Genomic DNA, 21,650 nt, shown 5'->3' on the forward strand with positions numbered 1-21,650 from the left:
TTCATGCCTACTGCCCCACTGCAAGGGGTATTAAAGGAACTGTCACATAATTGTGGCATGGGTAGATGCATTCTTTCTCGCAGCCTAGATCCTAGATTTAAATCCATTTTCAACTCTCCTGAATATATAAACATAAATCCACGTACTGATGAAAATTGAGACACTGAATTTTAGATTAAACTGGTCATCCAGTATCACAGATCACTTGGAAATGGATTTGCAGGTGCTCTTCTCCTTCCATGCTTTATTGGACTACACTGTGTGTAAAGTGTAACTTCATGTCCATTCAGTCTTTACTACTACTCAAACTGGCTGGGAAGAGTTGGAATTAAGATTCCCGTTTATCCCTCTGTAAGGAGAATCTCTTCAATACTCAACACTGCCTGTTCACTTGGGTCCAAAGGAGGTCAGTTTTACACCTTGTCTATGCTGACAGAAAGACTGTCACTGGATGGCACTTTGGAAGAAGCATTCTCACTGGGGACTATTCCAAAGTTCTGCTCAAAGCCCTTGAAACTTGGCAAAATTGCTCCTGATAAGCATTCCCTGACTTTTACAAAAAGACTTGTAACCTTACACTGAAGCCCACAGGGAAAGGATTTAAATCACAAATATACTCTCAAAATGGACAGCATGGTTATTGTTAATTTCAGCAGAAAGACTGAGAATTAAACCAATATTAGGACTATGCACATTATGGTAGCTCTAACTAACCCTAACCCAAGTTGGGATGGATTGCTAGGATACTGGAGATGAAGCTCCACTTCTATTGTCTATTCTGTGCCTATGTGGTTGGAGTACTGTCTTCCATCAAATTATCTTAATTTTAAAATGAAGACTAATTCTTTAAAACTAGGCAAATACATCTCTATATTTTTTACTACAGGCTAAATAACCATTTGCCTGTTTATTTATGCAAGCAATGCTCACTGTGATCCTTCTATCAGTAACGAAGGCATCAGAAAGTAAATCTTAGTTACCACATTAGCGTTGGCAGTGTCAATATATAGGTTGAAAGGTAAACTTCACTTACAATCAAAAAATTTTGTAAGTAATGGAATTCAAAAGCAAAAATTTTCTTTACAAAAGCCAGAGTATAACAGGTATCTATAACACCTTTTATCGGAAACTTTTCCATCGATTGGAAAGATTTTATAGAAAGACAGAAAACAGAAATCCAAACTTGCCTGCACTGGAAACCTGATCAATGAATTTTATGTTCTCACATTATGAAAATATTTTCTTGTATCTTAAATAGTTATTTTTATTCCTCTGAAGTGGCACAAACCTTCTGCATAAAGCTATCAGGTTGGTATTACCAACCCGAAGGAGACTGATAGTAATATCAGGTACTACTTTTCTTGGTTGAGTTCTAGGAAAACTGTGCGATGTGTATCAGCCCCCTGAAAAAGGTGATGGTTCTAACAAACTGCATCTAAAACAGAGGCAGCTCCTCTCTGTGGGGAACCAGCAGGTAGAACAAGCAGAACTTGCAGAGCACAAAACTGACCTGGAGAACGAGTCTTTCTACCAACACCTCTCAGTTTCATGGAAAGCTGTTCCTCAAGCATACAACTGTCAAATGAGACGTTACCTTTGGAACTTGAAAAAAAAGCCTGGTTTAGCTTTTTTTGAGCAGAATTTTCTTATCTATTATCTTTAAGTATGCTCTCATGGGTGATATACTCTTAAGATGGTTTATGATCGTCGAAAGTGAAGTCCAAAAAATCCACAGAATCAGAGCACCTCAAGCTAGAAGGGACCCATAAGGATTACTGAGTCCAGCTCCCAATGGAGGTCATTTGAATACTTTCCACAACCAGAAAGAAACAGTTACCTTAGGAGAGATTCCCAGCGTAATTTGGGTAATTATTTTTGAATCTTTCATATTTCAGAAGATGACAGCATATAGAAGAGATGTGCACAGTCTTCTTTTATCAACCTAAAGGTTGACTTTATATTGGCTGTGTGTACAGCCTGAAGAATACTGTCTTCTCTCCAGATTGCAAGAAATCCATCAACAAATTTCCAAAATAAGGTTGGTTCTTGTTTCATTGTTGATCTTCTGATGTTTGCTACTGAACTCTCCTCCTTACTCTGATGTTTATACGTAAGGGGCCTCCCACCTGAAGCATGACCTCAGCTCAATATGAAAAGACTTTTGCCCTACAGGGAGAGCAGTTTTCAATACCGGATGGCACTCTGTGATCTTTTAATATTTGAACTGATTTAGTGAAACAATATGGTAGCCAAAAAAACCCAAAACAAAACAGAAAGGAGGTCCTAAAATTTAATCTGCTGTAGAAATCAAATATCACGAAAGAGTATCCATAGGTTGGATGATCAAGCAGATATGCTGTGTACCCCAGAAAGGACTTTGATAGACTAAGGGTAAGAAATGCTGCAACACAGTAAGGGAAAGTGTTTACAACACAGGCCAATGTTGTACTGCCCTGTGAAAATGGTTTTTTAACTATGGAGTCGTACATTTAGTAGATGGAAAAGCAGTGAATCAAGCTAAAAAGAAAGTAGGCATAGAATAGTTTGTCTAGAGTTTTTGAAATTTACTACCAGTTCATCCAAGGACACAAAAGTCTACCCTTTCTCTGCAACCATCTCACTAAGTTGACCTTCACCATAAACTTAGCCTCAGTCACCTCTGTTATCACAGCATAATCACAATCTTTTTCAAATGATCATTTTGGTACTGCAGATATTCAGGTCTGATTTTTAATCACTGACATATTAAGCATCAGCAAAATAGTTTGCTTAGCTGTTCCGTTGGCAATTTTTAAAAAGGAATGAAAACATGTACCCTTTTGATTACCTTGTTAAAGTGAGTCATGATGGCATTATAGCAGTGCTCAGTATTTCTGCTGTAATTAAGAATCTGTCATATTTTTCATTAAAACACATTCTTTAAAATGAGACTTTTAACTTAGTCATTTCAATCAGTACCAGCCTGAAGTCTAGCACGCAACCTGCCAACTAGATAAAGAAAATGACATCTGAAACTTGCTTTTGCAAAATGTATTAGTTAAAGTGCCCATAACATGCACAATAATTTATGTATTTTATATGCACATTCTCTGTATTTTAAGCACAAAATAGCTTTCTCTTTTTAAAATTAGTTTTTGCAGGTTTTTCAACACTGCTCTAAACTGTAAACCATGCTATGTAAACATCAGAGCAAGAAGATTGTTTTCAAATAGAAGTAAACACCTATTTAGAAGGCACACAAGTAAAACCTAACTTTTCTTGTTCTGAATCAAACTTTCTACATTCTGTAAATGAAGTTATTAACATCCTGCAAATGTGAAGTGGAATTTGATGATTTTTTTCAACATTTAAGATTTAGAAGTTATGTATTTAAAAATAAAATCTAAAAGGTCTTGGAGATTTAACGGGAGCTAATTGGGAAAAAAGCTTGTACAGAGGACAAGAGTCAATAGGAAAGGACACAGGGTAAATGCATATTCAGTGTATGAACACGGCATCTAAAATTCTGTAGCAGCTATTGGTTTGATATGAGACTTAAACTGAGCAATCCAAGACCAAAATTACTGTTAACATTCCCAATACACGTGCTTCAAGCAGTAACAATACTTTTAGAGAATGTCCTTTCTCTTACATACAATTTTGGTTTTTTGTTGCTTTGTTATTATTTTCATTAATAGTGGACCCAGTTGTGGTAGGGCTATTTCCACGATAATGTATTAGTTTGTCTAAGAGGTTTTTATACAAACTTGAGGGCACTGTATTGCTGCACTGAAATATGTCAGGGTGTCACATGAAATAGCTCTACCACTCAGGTAGTCAGAGAGGGCATCAAGTCATTGAGAATAACCTGGTCTCAAATCTGACTAGAATCACTGAAATAATATTGGTTCCATGGAAGAAGCTGTGCAAAAAAGTAGATATTTATAATGTGCAACACCTAATTCTTAAAAGAAATCATAGGAAGTAATTTTTACTAGTATCCTTTTTAGTTGATAAACTAATTAACTATCTAGGTTCAGTAACACACAGATGGGTCTGTAGCAAGCATTCACAAACCAGAAAATTCATCTTAGTAAAAAAGGCAGAATAGGACACTCCTGTCTCAGTACTGTCAGCTGTCAGCTCCTAACAATCCATACGTATATTATCTCCCATTTTCTTCATTGCTTTTCAACACAGCTTTTCTTCACCTTTACGAATGACATTTTTGAAACTATAAAATGCTCCATGCTACTCAAACTTTCTTGCTTCAATAGTTTCTCATCGCTGTACAAGTAAATCTACATCCTTTGTTACTGATATATACAAACCTATTGGTATGTGACTTTGACTCCAGGCTGAGAACAGGCTATAAATTTAGAAATCAATATCTAGCTCTATCAATATTCATTTTACTTTTTCAATACAAAATACAAAGGTGAAAGAGCAGTAAATAAGCTGGAGTACTGAAATAAATTGGGTGTTCTTGTCACAATTAATAAACGTTTAACCAATAACACTGCTTGCTACAGAAGTCTATGGCTTTGCAAGGTGCCTAAAAGTAGCAGGTGCTACCCTTGTGAGACTCAAAACCAGAGAACGTGTTTTGATACTTCATTAGGATCACCAGTCATTCTCTTCACTACTACTGAATCTAAACATATAAATGACCATTTTCAACACCGCACATAGTGCTACCAGAATTAATTCACCAGTGCAATTTATTAAAAAAATGCAGACAAGAATTTTGAAAATACTTTTTTCAATGGATTGAATGGATTGGCTCATATCAGGTAAAAGTTTGCTGATTTGCAGCACATATAGCTCAAGAAAACATTTGCAGTTACTGACTCATTTACAGACAGCCTTTCAGGTTTCACTATGATGTTAAATATGGACAGTTATTAGCAGAATGCTTCTTTCCATTTCTAACTTTTGTTCATGTAAATACACAACTTTCTTCCTTTTGTTCTTTCAAGAATAACATTTACAAACTCTTCTACATAAAATCTAGTTCTTCTGTTCCTATATTTTAGCTAACTAAAATTACTGCAAGAAGAATAATCAAATAGTGATCTGTCATTTTAAGCCAAATTTCCAAATGTATTTCCATTCTAAAAGAAAACTTTGTTTCTTTCATAAAATAGTATGAAATAGTGACAAACAAACAAGGCCTGTGATGGATAAACAATAAATTAGCTGTGGGAAGGTTAGCCTTTGAGACAACAGTAATAACTTATAAAATGTTACACATTATCTACACATAGGAACAAGTTTACTCAAAGTTTACCACAGTTTCTATTTGCTTAAAAATTTACAGTGATTAAGTGTAGAAAAAAGCTTTCATAAGACCACAAAAAAAATTCTCAATCCTTCTGCCCAGAACAAAATTGAAAAGATTACCTTGATCTTGAAAGGTACCTCATACGATACCTTTTTCCACCATTATTCTCTGTTGCTCTCCATGCAAAGACAAATTTTGGGGGCAAAACAATCTCTAAAATTGTGAATATATAGATACATAACATTGAATGATCACATCATATATTTGCCTTAGTATCAAAATATTGGCTTTGCAAAGGTATGCAGAGGAGCCAGCTTGTAAAATAAAATACTGAACACTGAAAGCCCAAGGTAAATGAATAATAAAATGAATTTCATGATACTTCATACCCTCTCGGTACAAAATGACATCCTCTAGTACTTGAAAGTTGTGAAGTGAAAATCACCTTGTAGAAATAATTATATTATTCTCTCTTCAGCCATTAAGTATTTTTCTTTCTCACTTCACATATGTTCAGAGTCTTAGAAGCTGACCCACACATTCTCTTTTTCCATACTGCTGCCACTAAGGTGCTTTAATAACATTTTTAATATTATTCTTGGTCTGTTTCTGCCACTGAGGTTTGAAGCAAAGAAGTTTCAGGAGGAATGCAGTTGGAATACAAATATTAAGCTTCTCTAAAGCGATCTATTTAGAATATATTTGAAGAACTGTATGTATTGCATATGTTGCTATAGTAATTGATATATGACTAGGACATGCAATCCAGATTTCCATATTAGCAATACATAAAAAGCCTCACACAGGCACACACACACAATCTAATCCTTCCAGTATGCACATATATAATTAATACAACAAACTGATGAGAGTCCTATAAATCACTGTTAAGTATTGAAAAAGTCATTTCACAGCTGTGACATCAGCAAAATGCATCCAGTGGTTGTGACCTCGCATCTGTAAAAAATCTTTCAGAAATGTGCTTGCAAGTGCTTCCTATTTAATATACAGCACTAATTTTAAAGCTGTGTTTCACAGCCTTATCTCCACATTTTCAATTGTTTGCCCAAGAATTCACATTCTATATTTTGTGGGATATTTATAGTACTCATATGCATCCCTCACAGAAAAAAGATACCTCATGTCTTCTACCTTGTAACAGACATAACCAGTAATCTTTACCTTCTCTATTCTAAGTATATGAAAAAAGATTTATTGTCTTTAAACAAGTGCTGTGCTGCAAAGGACTAGAAATTGGAAATGTTTGAGGGAGAATTAAGAGAGCCTTTTTATTTCTTAATTTCTATTAATAAATAAGGATAGCTTATATCTGAAGTTATAGGGAAAGTTACTGAATTTATCAAGCATTTCCCCAGGTCACTGACCTACCGCTTTGTATTTAGAGATTTAACATCTTGTGTTTTGTGTTCTGTCCCAGGGAAATTGGTTACCTGTGGGTCCTGGCAGGGGAGCAGCTTTCCTTCTCCGTTTGATGTCTCCCATGCACAATGATCCTAAATGTACACTGGTTTGCCTGCAAGAATTATAGGAGAAAACTATTAACAAAGGAAGAAAACCACTGCATAAATACACAGCTTGTATAGTCTAAACCTATATCAAAACATTCTCAACCAAGATGAAGCTGCACAGTCAAGCCACCAATCTTGTTTATATCGAAGGATAATTATGTTTGTTGACAAGCGCTCAGTATCTAAATGCAGCATCATAAATTGTTACTGGAATGAATAATATAAAGGGAATGCTTTTTAATTTTCAAGACCGGCAATCTTTCTAGCTCAACATAAAACAAAAACACTGTTGCTCTTGACAGGAAAATAGCTAAGATTAATTATCTAAAGAGATCACAATACTGTTGGTAGGTTATCAATTGGCTAGTAACGCCTGACTGTCAGAACAACATTTATTACATGAAAAGTATTATCTTATTGTTTTTTTTTTTTTTTTAAGGTAAGATGAAGAATGAATAAGAAAACATGAAACAGTAAACTCCTCAAAGGTACATGAAATAAAGTTGTAGCACATGAATTTGCCTGCTTCTAATTCACTGGCAAGTTGTGAGAATGATAACATGGAAGCACAGTATCTGGCATACTCATTAAACAATTACGAGCTTACACTTGGAGACCGGAAAATTGGTGGAGCTCCAGAGGATGGCAAACAAGCAAATCTTATTGCATTAAAGCCACTTATCAGAAGTCAAGTACCACAGAAAAGGGTGAATTTGAAACTTCCAAATATTGAATTTTGGAATATAATCTTAAAGGACAATTATAGTTATTATTTTTCTTCATGTAATATACAATGTCTGTAGAATGGAATACATGTAGCTGGCTTTTTTTTTTTTGAAAGGACCAGAACAGAAGCGGGGAAAATGTGGTAATTTCTAAACTTTTTAATGTTTCCATCAGTGTTACTGAGAACTGTGGCTCTTACCACAGAAGCGCAGTGAATTTCGATAAAATTACAAGCTGATAATTGCATCTGATAGTCTACGGCAGCATAGTATCACTCTGTCACTCATGGGATCTCATTTCAATGTGGATATATGACTTATCCTTTACTGCATTTATAAACTTTTTAAAGCCATGCTGCTTCTAAATGAATAACAAATGGTCATATAATGTTGAGAGACCTCAGATCTACTCAATAATGTAAAAGAGTGACAACAATACCTTGATGGAAAAGATGACAATGTACAATCTTCCGCATACTTCTTTTAAAAAGATACAATAATGCTTTTATTTAAATAGTAAAATATTCCAAGAAAGTTAAGTTTCACACAGACATGCACTCTAGCCTCACCTAGTGAGCTCTTATTTCAACATTTACTCAATTCTTTGTTTTAAAACAGAAGTTTACCTTGCAATTCTTTTAAGTTGAAATTGCGTCCTACTTTAAAATCCAGAAACTGAACACAGTTGATCTAGTATATTAACATGGTGATGAATTTCAGTTCTAAATTTAGGAAGATCAAAAAGTGTAACCCTTTCACAATTGATTGTACAATAAAGAAAATAAATATTTAAATACAATATGGGAGAAACAATTATTAGAGAAAACAGTATTTAAGAGACGTATATAACATTGATATTAAACATGCAGAATAAGTTGTGTGGTAAATCATATGTTAAACAGTGTGCAACTCTGTTTTCTCTTCCGAATGAAAAAGGGAGAAAGTCTCCAGAAATACCAGTAGGATGAAAGATAAAAATTAATAAAGTCAGGCAATTGAACCTGAAGACCTGAGCTACAGCAGTAACAGCTAGCAGCGTTTGAGTTATTTTACCCAGAATTGATTATCTGTTACACTACATTGAGATATCTAGATTATTGATCTGTAAGATTATGGTACTGGGGTCTCCCCACTTTTCCTCCAGGCACACCGAATGGAGTTGCAACAAATAACACTAAGTAAGGACTACTTTGTTATTGTTGTCACCCTTCATGTAGAACATAGCAGTTACTTTTTAATTTAAAATCAATGAACGTCTGAAAGGCAGCCTTGTTCCTTCAGCATAAATGAATCATTCGCCTTTGCCGAGCACAACACCCCGATCACCAGCCAAGGTGAGAGTGAGTATTTCTTTGTTGTCGTCGAAAATTCTGCACGCCACAAATAAATAACAATACGCTAGAGCATCGACTGAGCTTTGTCAAACCCAGTCTTACGGCCACCAACACGAAACATCAGGCTAACTCGCGATTCCAAAGCGACGTTTGCTTTCACCAGGTCTTAGCATTTGATATGTGCTGCCAGTGTAGATCACGGCAAAACAAAACGTTATTTTTTTGGTTTTGTTTTGTTGCTGTTGTTTAAGAGGAACAGACAAGAACTATCACTGCTGTGAAACTGGCAGGTCAGACAAAACAAAGTGCCGTTCTGAAGCTGCACAGTAGGTTTGGAACTGGTTGTAACGGGGGTATTACAAAGTAGGGAGAACTCTGACCCTCAATCAGGCTAAGTTCAGCATTATGTTTCTTAGCATTAAATCAGAAGAGCGCGGATTATAGAAGGGAAGAAAGCTATTTGCCTGACTTCTCTCTACTTACCCCTAGCTTGCTTCCAGCTATTATTTATAAATAGTGCTCTGGAGGGAAGCTAGGCATTTTACTAGGGAAAAAATAAAACTTGTTAAGACCACCTTGCCTGAAAACTTGGCTTTTGACGTGCTGGTGACAGGGACTGGAGCAAGCAGTGTCAAATGGAATAATTTTTAAGGAAAGACAACAGGAACTTGTCGCCTCATTGTATGCATTTACAAATAGAGGCTTTTCAGAGTATTAGGCCTAGTTAAAGCTGCCCTCTGGATAAAAAGTGTTCCCAAGCAGCCTCAGACAAGCTTGGGAGACAAACAGATGTGACTATGGTCCCTGGCGTTTGGCAAGAACACTCACTGTCAATAAGAAAAATATGAGCATGGACAGGGCATCAGCTGCACAGCGGCCGAGCGGCCCTGCGAGTGTCGCAGCAGCGGCAAAGTTGCGGCAGAGGGAAATAAGAGGGCTGCAAAAGCCAGGCTGGTGTGAACTTGCACTAGCACGCCAAGAATTTGTTGTTGTTGTTGTTGTTGTGTCATGCCTCAACGTATTAAACAAAGACAGTGGAAAAGCCACTGTCAATTTTCATTGATTTTTCGTCTTGGGCACAGTGTTTAGATTCTCCTCTCTTTGCGGTAAATAAGAGCCTCAAAAACGAAGATGGACTGGGAAGGCAGTAACAACAAAAAAAGCTATTGAAATAAAAAATAATAAACTCAATAAAAAGCAGTTCTGGTACAGCAAATACCTTCACAGAAGCAATGACATGAAAAGCAATTCACAAGCATCTATGCTTTCTTGTGACGAACGTGCACTGACAGAAATTTTGTTATCTCCTTCTTAAATAGTTGCAGTTTCCCTGTCATTTCTTTTTTCAAGGTAATTGCCCTTACTATGGCGCCATGCCTGGCATTGTCTTTTTAAGGTCCCCAAACATTTCTATCCCTGCCTAAACACCACAATCTCCTAATTCTGTAGTTTTCATAGTTTTCATAGCTCAATATGCCAATATTTTTGGTGAGTGCCTTTTTTGCAGTTACACACGTTCGCCTCTCCAAGACATTTGTAATAGGCTTTATCTGTCTTTGCAACCAATGGACCACTTGGTTGCATTCCCCAAATAAATGTCAGTTCTGTGGGGGAACCTACAGCTGCACTGCTTTAATCCCAATCCACCTTCCGAGCAAATGAGCACACAAAGTGGTTCTTAACTCTTTCACTAGTAGTTATCACCGTTGCTGCTAGTGGAGTTCTAAGTTCACCAGTCCAGTCACCGAGAAGGATAATACAATAAAATGGGTGTAGGACAGCAGATACTGCTGAACATGAGTTCTAGCTCTCTAGTTTATTACATGCTTCTGTAATTGCAGTTATCTCACGTGTAACAAAACAAAACCTGAAAACCCTACCAAAATGCAAAAACATCCCTCTCCACCAAATTAAAAAACCTTATTCAAATTCAGTAACTGTTGCACAGTCTCTTCAGCAAGATGCAATGAAGACTGCGTTCTACAGCAGGCAGCTTGGCTTGCACCAGCAAAACGGCCTCAACTAGCAAGACTGTCATCTCATGTGGGGGAACTCTGGGTACTCGTGTATTAAATACAAAATGTTTGCATGTCTATTTTATATGTCTCCTTGTAACAACATGTCTGTTGATCACTTGACTTTGTCTGTCTGCTGTTAGCAGCTGTCACTTCCCTTGCAAGCTGCAATGCTTTAGTTGGTATCAGTGCAGCTGCTTTTGCTGGTGCACGGTAATTGCACCGATGGTTACAACATCATTGAAGGCAAACTTAATTTTGTCCCTTAGTATATTTACTGTCAAACCACTTACCAGACAATACTATGACATTGCTAAGATTACTTGTAAGTAACAGAGGTGATGGTTTTTGTTCTGCTTGTGTCAAAAATGCATAAAAGTACTGATCACTAACAGATATGGAAGAGTGTATTTTTTGTTTAACAGTAGTTATTAAATATCTGTATTCTAACTTGGAAAAATCCTATGCTGCATGCTTTTACGATGCAATAATGTTTTCAAGAAGCATGATTTCTATATCACATTTAAATGAACCGGTAATGATCAATACTTGCCTAACTGTTATATTCTAGTTCACATCTCTCTCACCTGAGGAATAAATCCACAGTAAATAGGGACACACCGTTCTGCCACAGTTATCAATGCATTCCTGCAGATGGCTGTAGAACTCTGCAAGTTTATCACCACTGAATGTTTCAGCTAATGGAGAGGCTTGATAAAAGTTTATAAGCAAACTTCTTTCACAAGAGATTACAATAAGGCAAGAGTTGACTGGTTTGCATTTTAGAAAGGACTTGAGAAAAGGGGAAATCTAATTGAAACTGTCAGTCCTCAGTCTTAAAATATAGATACAAAATAAATATGAATATGGATATGATGGAAGGGAGAATGCAGTGAGGATCGCCACTCACTTTAAGCTTGAAACGACTCGACAATTTCTTATAAACTGGAATTGAGTAGGCGCTGTGAGAAGAAATGTTCAAAGCAGCAGTTAAAAATGAAAAAAACAGAACACACAATTGTGTAACAGAGAAGCAAGCCAATAGAATGATTAAAAAAATGTAATGTGTGGAACAGCTCAACTTTATACAGTCGAAGAATAATCTGAGCAAATCTTCCATTATTCAAGTATCTTTTACACAAAAATATCACAGGAATGGCCCTCATATCCTTACCCTGAATGGACCTGTAGTACAGATTGTCTCATTTCTTACATGGCTTAAAAATGCAGACACTGCTGTACCTGGTGGTCAATGGAAGTGCATCCATTAGCACTGTTAAAATAAGCTTAGATGAAACTCTCACTGTACCTTCCTAAATCTCCTCAAGTTGCAGACAATGGCTTCAAGAGCATCCATGGAACATTCAAGAGAGTCCATGGAACAGTTTATAATCAGTTTAAAGGTAAATACTATTAAAAAAATGTTATATGTGTATTTCTAAATGTCCAATCATACTATTAGCTAATTAGATATGTTGAACACAAAATTCTACACTTCCATTTGACTGAGTCTCCAGAATTATGAACTTAATCAAAAAGTATCATGTCAAATACACAGACTAGGCAATTGGTGCTGTAAATTTGGGAAGACTATTCTGTATTATCTAGGTATAACAAATACTTCTGATCTTTACCTCTGGCATGTATCTCAATATAACCACAGAAAAAATGCATGATGATTTCATAATTTTAAACTGAAATACGCCTGGCACATTTGTTTTTCAGGAAAAATATTCAAAAAACAATGGCTAAGGAATTTTATAAGGAAAGACTTCCTCTTTGCCTTGTAGTATACAGCTTGGCCAAAACATGGACACAGCTTCTGGTATAGGGCAATCCTGGAAAACAATTCAGTAACGTTTTGTTAAGAACATTTGAGATAAGCCTCAGCACAAATTACCCAACTTTAGCTTAAATCAAAGTCTGAAGTCTATTTTGTTACTTGTCACAGAAACACATCACATGCACGGGTGCCTGGCGGCATTCTAGGCAGTCACTGTATTAAGTGCCCTGACGCACACCATCGGCTACACCAAAGCTACTATGACAGCTGCATTCCTGATGGACAGTTCCTCACTCGAGCCTTTTTTTTCCAGAAAAAAGTATTTTTGATAATGGGACACTGAGATCGTATGCTTAGGTTGAACATGAAGTCTACCTCTACTTCCATCAAACCCTCTCAGTGAATTAGAAGGATTTCACGGCTTTTACGGAACCCATGAAAGCAGCATGGACAACATGGAGTATCAGGAGACAGTCAGATTCCTGGAAATCAGAAACTTAAAAAAAACTTGGTTTATAGTTTAATTATTATTCTTTTTTTTTAAAATATGTGAAATAATTCACAAATTCACACATATTCCCTCATGCTAACTTTCTGGAGGTTGTAGAAAGAACCACCGCCATCTCTAACCCCAGAGTGTTGACAGTGTTGAAAGGATTTCTCTCTTGGCTAGGAGTGGTAGACCAATAGTGCTGCAAATTAGTCTTGTCTACAAAATACATTAAAAGTACTTACAGAAACCTTTCATTCAGTGCTAAGGAACTGGTAATATAATAAAACACATATGCAACATATGTATTAATTTTTAATGTGTATGAAGATGAACATATATTTCTTCTTGGTATCACTTTTTTCAGATGCCATTCAGGTGAAATCAGTTCCACACTTGATTCCTTCACATTGTTTACAAACGGTAAAGCTTTTCTTCAGACTTGTCTAAAGAATGACATCATCCACAAGTGTGAAAACCATTACATTAACCACAAGCGCTGCGCACTTTATTTTCCTTTTATTAAATCTTAAACAGATGTGATGAAACCATGCAACTCTATCAAACTCCTTGCAGACTATGCCAATCTGTTCACAACATAACTTTAAACATAAGGGTGACATACCTGTATTATTGAAAGTCCTAGTGCAATCCTATTAGGAGGAGAATACAATCTTCCTCTGGCCCCATCAGATAATCTCATCACCTAATACTATATCCTAATATGTTCCTTTCTGTTATCTTTTTCAGCACTTCTAAGTGTCATTCAGGCACAGAAGTAGTCCAAAATTTTCCCGAACTCTACAAACGTACACATTGAACTCCACACTGGCGTAATTTTAGCAAACACAACTGAAAATAAAAACTTACATCATTATGTATGTTTTGACATCCAATGTCAAGTCACTTCTGTACTTAATTTGTGAACGGAATCTCTAGAAAAAAAAATATCTTGTAGAGGCCTACTGCCCTCAGAAAGGATAATGCATTGTTTTTTCTTGTTTCTAATTAGTAATTTAAGCATATGTTCAGCATTTAACTCTAAATGTTTGCCTTTTCCCCAAGCTCTAAGACAGCTGTCCAAGATGTGAATGCCAGAAAACATTTAAATATCAACATCTGTTGAATTATGTTAATTTAGTGTAATATAATTGGGCATGAGTTGGAATTGATCAAAAGTATATGAATTACACAAAGGCAAATCCAAACCAATATCTTGGTGTACAAACAAGTCACCAAGGAACACTGAGAGAATAAAACAAAAAAAAAATCCACTTCTGTTAAAAATTAAATAGCTAAACTCTACAGTTTTCTCCAACAAATGACATGTTTTCACATTTTCAAGAAAGGAAATTAATATTTATACTCATTCAGAATATAAATTTTATATTAATTCAGAATATTTCTAAATATTTTTGACAGCAAGTTTCAATATTGTTTTATGTTAAGCAACATCTGATAAAAATGAGTAATGCTTATGTGTGTAATGGTGAAATGTAGGTAGAAAATAGGTTGCAGTAATAGCATATCATCCTGTTACAGGACAATATTGTTTCAAAAATTCTAAAGCAAACATTTCTTTGTTTCTTCTTCATCTTAAGACAACATTGTTGATATCCAAAAGATATGGGCCCTGATTCAGCTCTGAAGTGCTTTGGAAAATATCATTATGACCTGAGCAATAACCATGGGCTTGATCAGATACTTCCACAGATGGACTTGACAGCTTACTCAGCTATGCTATTTCTTCTAGCTACTTCTGGACACATATTTGTTTATTAAGTATGATATTCACTTAATAAAGTCAGTGCAGGACAAATCTATTGTGTTGAAAAGACTTTAAAAGCCACATCCTACCTATACGGTTCTGGATTGCATTCATACAGAGTGAGGTTAAATTACTTCAAACATTAGCACTATATTCAGAATCCTTTACTTTTAGAACCAGTACAGAGCAAGAAGCAACATGATAAAAATCCACAAATATCTAATACAGTAGCTTAAAAATGGAACAAGCAAAATGTCTTATCAGGTTGGAAACACTCAACCTGTATAGCAATTTCTTTCTTTACCTCTGTGCTGGGAAGGTGAGCAAGTATGGCCAACTGGAATTAATTTGGTCTCCTATAAGAGACTGATAATTCCATTAATGTACGTAAACACTCAGCACAATGTAATAATTTTTAATCAATCATCCAGACCTAGATCTGGACCAGTGATCCAGAAGCTTTTTGTCACATTACATGGCCAGTCCTTAACCTACTGCTTTCCAATTGGTTCCAAGAAAACATCTCTTCAGCTGGACCCCAGCATCATTCTCCTCCTCAGTTCCCTCTGCTTCCCTATTTTTAATACTATGCTTGAAAACATCTCTTCGAACAATCTAATTGTCTGGCCAAGATAGTACAGTTATAATGCAGTCAATAATCTGATAAACAAAGATATAATTGTGTGCAAGGTGGGTGGGGCGGAAGGAAAAAAAAAATCCCTAAAGCTAAGACTGAACAATAAGCAAATTATGTTTCCTAACACTCTGCACCCATTCCCCTCAGTAACTGTCATGCGACACCATTGTGTACAAGGGGTCTGCATGTGTAGCAGTGAATGCAAAATTTGACTTTCTAATAACAAAAGACAGCAGGTAAGAGAAAGTTAAAGAAACATTGACTTTTTTGATCCTTTTTAGTTTCAAAATTCTTTAATAGTAAAAACTTTACTTATGTCCTCTATATTATTAATTAGTGATATTAAAACTTTTTAAAAAATATAAAGTAACAGGAGCCTTGGCAAAACAAATTCCCAAATCCAAAAATTAGAAGGCTGAACAATTAATTTTTCTTCCTTTTGGCTAGGACAGTTACTGAACATTAGTTTCCAGATAGGCTGAAATATATTATTATAATAAATGATCACAATTTCAAAATATCAATAAAGAAAATAAACATGAAAATTCTACATAATTTGAACCAAACGACTCAAATTTTCTTCTAAACTCTTTCTCTCCTTACACAAAACCACAGTGTGTATAGAAGTCAGCGTGCCTATGACTCAGAAGTTTATGCATGTCAGTCGATGCTGCTTTGTGTATATGAGATTCAGGGATCTCTCCAAGCTTAGTAGGAACTCAGTGCAAAAACTTCACAAACAGTTTAATTTACAATAAGAATAGAAAAACAAAATGCAAAATGACCTCTTTTAATTGCAAGGTAGCTTAACAACAGGTTAAAGAGTTTGTGGAACTACAGTGCAAGCTACTGCGCATAACTCTGCACAGACCTTAAATAGCAGGAATGGTCTTCACACCTCTGAAGCTCAAATTAACTTTACCCTTATGCCATTAGCATTTTAACAAGTAAGCTGAGATAAGCAAAGTTCGAGCTTTGGAGCACAAACTTGAGCCAAAAAAAGAGTCTAATGTAGTTGAGTGTGAGAAACAAGAATACCATGTGCTAAAATTCAGGTACTTGAAAGGGAGAAATTTGCTATCAATTCATTGAGGGGAAAATTCAGTCCAGATGGTACATCAGGAGAATCCAGAAATATGTAATTTCTAGAGGTTATCTGATTTTTATATATATATATATATTTTATATTCAGGACTAATTACTTCCTGTTAATTCACATACTCATGTGTACCTGGAATTCAATTTTAAATCACAAATTTTCAGTATCATTTAGCAGCTTATTTATGTATAATATTATAGAGTACATTATATTTTAGTGCAATAACAACAAAATTTGGCTTGTTGTTTTGTACTTTACTAGTTTGGCATTAAAGATGTAATGAAACTGCTCAGATAATATGGAAAATGGATTTTCAAAACAGAGCTTGGTCTCTTCAAAATTTCTGCTACTTTTGCAAATGTTCAAATGGAAGTTGAATTAAAATACGATACTTTTAAGACAGTGACTAAAGTTAACTTAATCAATGGATACTTTAAAGCTATCTATGAACCAATACTGAGGCTTGAAGATTTCCATAAAATTAAAGCTAAACGGCTACATTTTGCAATAACAATCAAACTGTCATCGACCTGTCCTCCTCCTCTAAATGAAAATAATTTTTTTGATCTTAAAAATAAGGCACTAGTATAGAAAACTCAATCAGGAATTGCCCTCTTCCAAAATGGCACCATCTTTTATTTTTCCCAGAGAAAGAAAATACCAAACTGATGGAATAATGCTGTCCCTGAGGGTGATGGCAAGGGAGGAAAGCAATGTGTCCTCAAACATTCACATAATTTAATCTGGAACTGCAAATATTATTAAGCACCAATCATAAAGGTACGGTTACTGCTTCATGGCACTCCAAAGAGAAGATAAAACTGCTTAGTTGTTAATTTCTAATGATGTAAACACATTTAGATTTTAATGTTATATCTGAATCTCCTGCATTATTAGCTCTGGGGTTACAAGATATTAACTTACTACCTTTAATAATTTTACACTTGAATTAAAAGGCATGTTTAAATATTACTTTCCTTTAAAGTATTTTTGTTGTGAGTATGTGTTCATGCGATGGCAGAAGTGAATTACCTAGTAAAACAGCTACGCATTCCTTAGCTTTACTGTAGTGTAAGTATTTGCACGTTTTCATGTATAATTTTCAAAAACTGGCTGAATTTACCTCCTCTGCTATTGAAATTTCATTCTGCAAAAGCCACATTAAACAATTACAGTTCTTGTAATTAACCAGTAGTCTAATGTACAGTTTTCTTATCCCAATCCATTAACAGCTGCTCAAAAAATGTAGTAATTAATGGTTTCATTTATTTTTGGCAAACCTGCAACTCGACAAATAGTTTTGTATCTGCTGCAAATTAGGACTCTTTCCCAAACAACAGATGACACGGTGGGAAAGAGGGAACAGGCAGAATCCTTGCATATCTTTGTCTCTTTAGAAGATCAAATAAAGAGCAGCTGTAATGGTATTTGTCACATCTGTGTAAAAAAGTACCATGATCTGTATAATCAGATGAAAATGAACAAGTGCTGTACAAATGTACAAATAGAGGTTTTCCTTTCAGACTGGTAAAGACAAAGTCATATTTCTAACCAAAGTAATAACACACTTTTGAAAAGCTCTCATCAGGTTTGGTGGCATTTTTCTCTTACGAGCTTTCTTTAAATATTAATTCATAGAGAATGCTGTTAGCTGTAAAAAGTGAAAATACTTCAAAGTGATCCTCCTGTACCAACACAAGGCACATATTTAAACCGGATTGAGAATAACTAGGGAAAGGAGGGAAAGAGACAGTTCCAGAAAACATGGGGAAGTTATGACTAATGTTCTAGGTTTTTATTGACACATCACCATTTAGTAGCATTTGACATATTTCCTTTACGTAACCCTTCTTGTACTACTTCCAGAGTCTGCTTTCCTGAATGTCTCCTACACATGTTTAAAGACCTGTATTTCTGCTGTGCTGTTCACCATGGCAGGAGAAGACTTTGAAGACTTCTTGCAAGCTCAAAATAGAGCAGCAACAAGTGATCATTGGACAACTGGAACATAGTCCTCCTTTCACATTATAGTAGTGGCTGAGTAGTTGGCTCCTGCTGATTTTGAAAGAAATACCAAGATACAACCTCTGCCTCAAGCTATGGTCTACTTTGCAGCCACAAGAATTGCCTAACTACTTCACACTAGGCTGCTGCTACGTTGACTAGATTGATAACACAGCATCAGTTATCTAGTTGAAACCTAACTGTATAATTCTGCTCCACCTTGAAATCACTTTTATGAGTGCAACTTAGCTTTCTTTCTAGCCAGGACCGAACTGCATAAAAATTACAAATAGCTTTTTTTTTCTTTTAAACATCTCTGAGGGAGCATTTAAGTATGGAAAACCATTGCAGAATTATCAAGAGATGACCAGAAAAAATTGCTAAGCAGCAAGAGTTCTGGCACTGCTTTCTTTTCAGTTTCTCAATTCATGCACATGTCAAATTCTACTTACAGTACAATAAGGAAAAATAAGTATGTACATAAAATAACGATACTTAACAGAAGCACATGGTAGAAGAAATACAACACAAGACTTATGTATAGTAAAGGAGATAATTATACAAGTTTAACTTATTCAGTAGCCTGCTGTTTTCCCAATCTGTGATTCTGTTGGTTTCAGATTACAGCATAAATTAACTAGTTATGGCATCGACCATATGACTAAAGTCAAAATATTAAGTTGCTTAAGTATTCTGGTTATTCTATCAAATGAGGAGTACTTCCTAAAGTACTTCCTAACTACATAGGATATTGTCAGGTAAACACATTAAATATTAAGAGACAGGCAGACAGTTGTGTGATGGAGGTCTCTGATAGATTTAACAATATAATCACGTGTTCAAAATCATGTTACAGCAGCTGATTCAACGGTGTCTCCATTGCTGACCAAATGAATCTCTCAGCCCATGGGAATCTTCTTTAGGTAGAACTCACTTTTATAAAATTTTGCAAAGGTGACTTAAGAAAATGTGTTTTACCTCGTGATGGGAGCAGGCAAGCAATGAGTGCTTGATCAGCTATGGCCGTTCAGCTGCCAAGCAGCAACTTGTTAACTTGCCATAACTCAATCATGTTCAATTGTTTGCCCACAGCCTCGGGCTACAGACAGACATTTGGTCTGCTAACAACTGCGCCAGATGAAGACATTACTATCCCAAGCTATTTGTTATCACACATCTGCTGGAGATTATCATCTCCACAGCTCTGCTGGAGGAAGAAATCATGTGAGCGCTCCCTAATATGGTTTGCACAAAACTAGCCAATTTAATTTAAATAGGTGAGTTGAGCTAACCAGGCTGGTTTTGCCCGAAGCGTATTGAAAAATGCAGACAAAAAACCCCATTCTTTACTGGCAAAAGAGTAGAGGATGGAAATAAGCAGCTGAAAGAACTAACACCTTCAAGCAGTGTAGTTGGATTGGGGACGACTCCTGTCCTAATGCAGAGAGATCATGTAAACAGAGAACTTTTTCAAGGCTATACAGGAGAAATAAATGCAGCTTCTAAATCAGTATTATTTAGTACTGTTTATATAATTTAATTAATTAATGGGAAAACTACACAAGATTTTCTATACAAGCAGCATAAACAGATACATATATGTATTTAAATGTGTCAAATACAGAAGATCACGTGTTCAACTGTATCTGCATAATATAATCTATCCAGGTTCTAAGTTTTGTGGTGCAGGACTGTCTCCCTTCATAATATTTCATTCATCAACAGCTGTATCAACAGTTCTCAACATTCTAATTATCTTGCCTCTAGTAAACATTTGTGTTAGTTTAAATAGGATTGGCTCAATATTACTAATTTTGACAGAAGAAACCTAACAAAAGCAACACAGCATAGTAAAGCTCACCCAGAAAGTATCCGTATTATTCCACCACAAAGAGACAGCTGAAGATCACTGCCGTGCTTAGAGCTCCATACCTTTCTGATGTATTTACAGAGCAAATTATTACACAAGTCACTGATTTAATGTAATATGGGTATTTACATATTGTCTACACGCTGAGACAAGAACAGTGTTCAGTCATCCAAAAGGGGTAAGAAAAGTCAAGGCAAGCATAGAAAAACATGCGTATATACGTATCTCATATACATACGAAAAACAGAAAAAAATCTTTCATATACATATGAAAAACAGAAAAACAGCAAACAAAAAAGATAGTCCCACAAGAAGAAATACAGTTGTGTGAAAACTATACAAAGATCTAGAGAAATTCAGTCTTGCAATAAAAGCAGATTAAACTGTATTCTGGATAAGTACAATAATTTTATAGAATTTCCAATACTTATCCACTGCTGCTGTTCTATCACTGCATTTAGCAACAAACAATAAGACAACATACAGTCACATCCATTACTTTTGGTATGCCTCTCTAAGGGGGTTACTCATCTGAATTACTTTCATGTGTCAACTGTAATAGTTTAACACATACAAGAACTAATTTAGAGTCAATTTTGGAAGGCGTCAGACTTTCAGGTGTGAGTAAACACTTGCATTCAACAGAAAATTTAACTGCATATGCACGCGGTACACTGAAATAATGAAAGATTTACTACAATGTTACTTAACTCTGTAACTTAACCTTGTGGCATTTGATTGATATAATTTAATTTAGTGGGTTTTAAAGTATTTGGGTACATGCAAAAATCTAAATGATAGATTTCCATTTTAAGGTTTCATATACAGTAATGAAGATGCACATTTGCAACTAAGGTGATGTTCACCATTGTATTAACTCTGTGAACAGTATTTGCTACTAAATCACTAATTTCTACAGGTACTTTGTTAAGCAGAAACATTTTCCTTCTCTGTATTGTCTGGTGAAACTAAGATTAACCCTTTTGGTAGAAGTGGTAATTTAAAATAAAATGATAAAAAAAAAAAACAGCCTTCAGTATTAACTACAGATAAATTTGACATGTCACTACACAGCATGAATTTCATTTTTAAAGAAAAGAATACCAGAGGAATTGTCTTGAATCAAACGTGGA

The 21,650-nt window shown here is 35.5% G+C and overlaps 1 protein-coding gene across 1 annotated transcript in view; it reads right to left on the minus strand.

The window, feature by feature from the left end:
• Positions 1-21,650, minus strand: part of GPATCH2 (G-patch domain containing 2) — a 125,698-nt gene that overhangs the window by 5,761 nt on the left and 98,287 nt on the right. Inside the window, exon 9 of the mRNA XM_086629475.1 lies at positions 6,715-6,797. Within this exon, the coding sequence (XP_086485601.1) occupies positions 6,715-6,797 (83 nt within the window). The remainder of the gene's footprint in view (positions 1-6,714; positions 6,798-21,650) is intronic.

This window comes from Tauraco erythrolophus, chromosome 2 (genome assembly GCF_009769465.1).
Source record: "Tauraco erythrolophus isolate bTauEry1 chromosome 2, bTauEry1.pri, whole genome shotgun sequence".
Taxonomy (NCBI): domain Eukaryota; kingdom Metazoa; phylum Chordata; class Aves; order Musophagiformes; family Musophagidae; genus Tauraco; species Tauraco erythrolophus.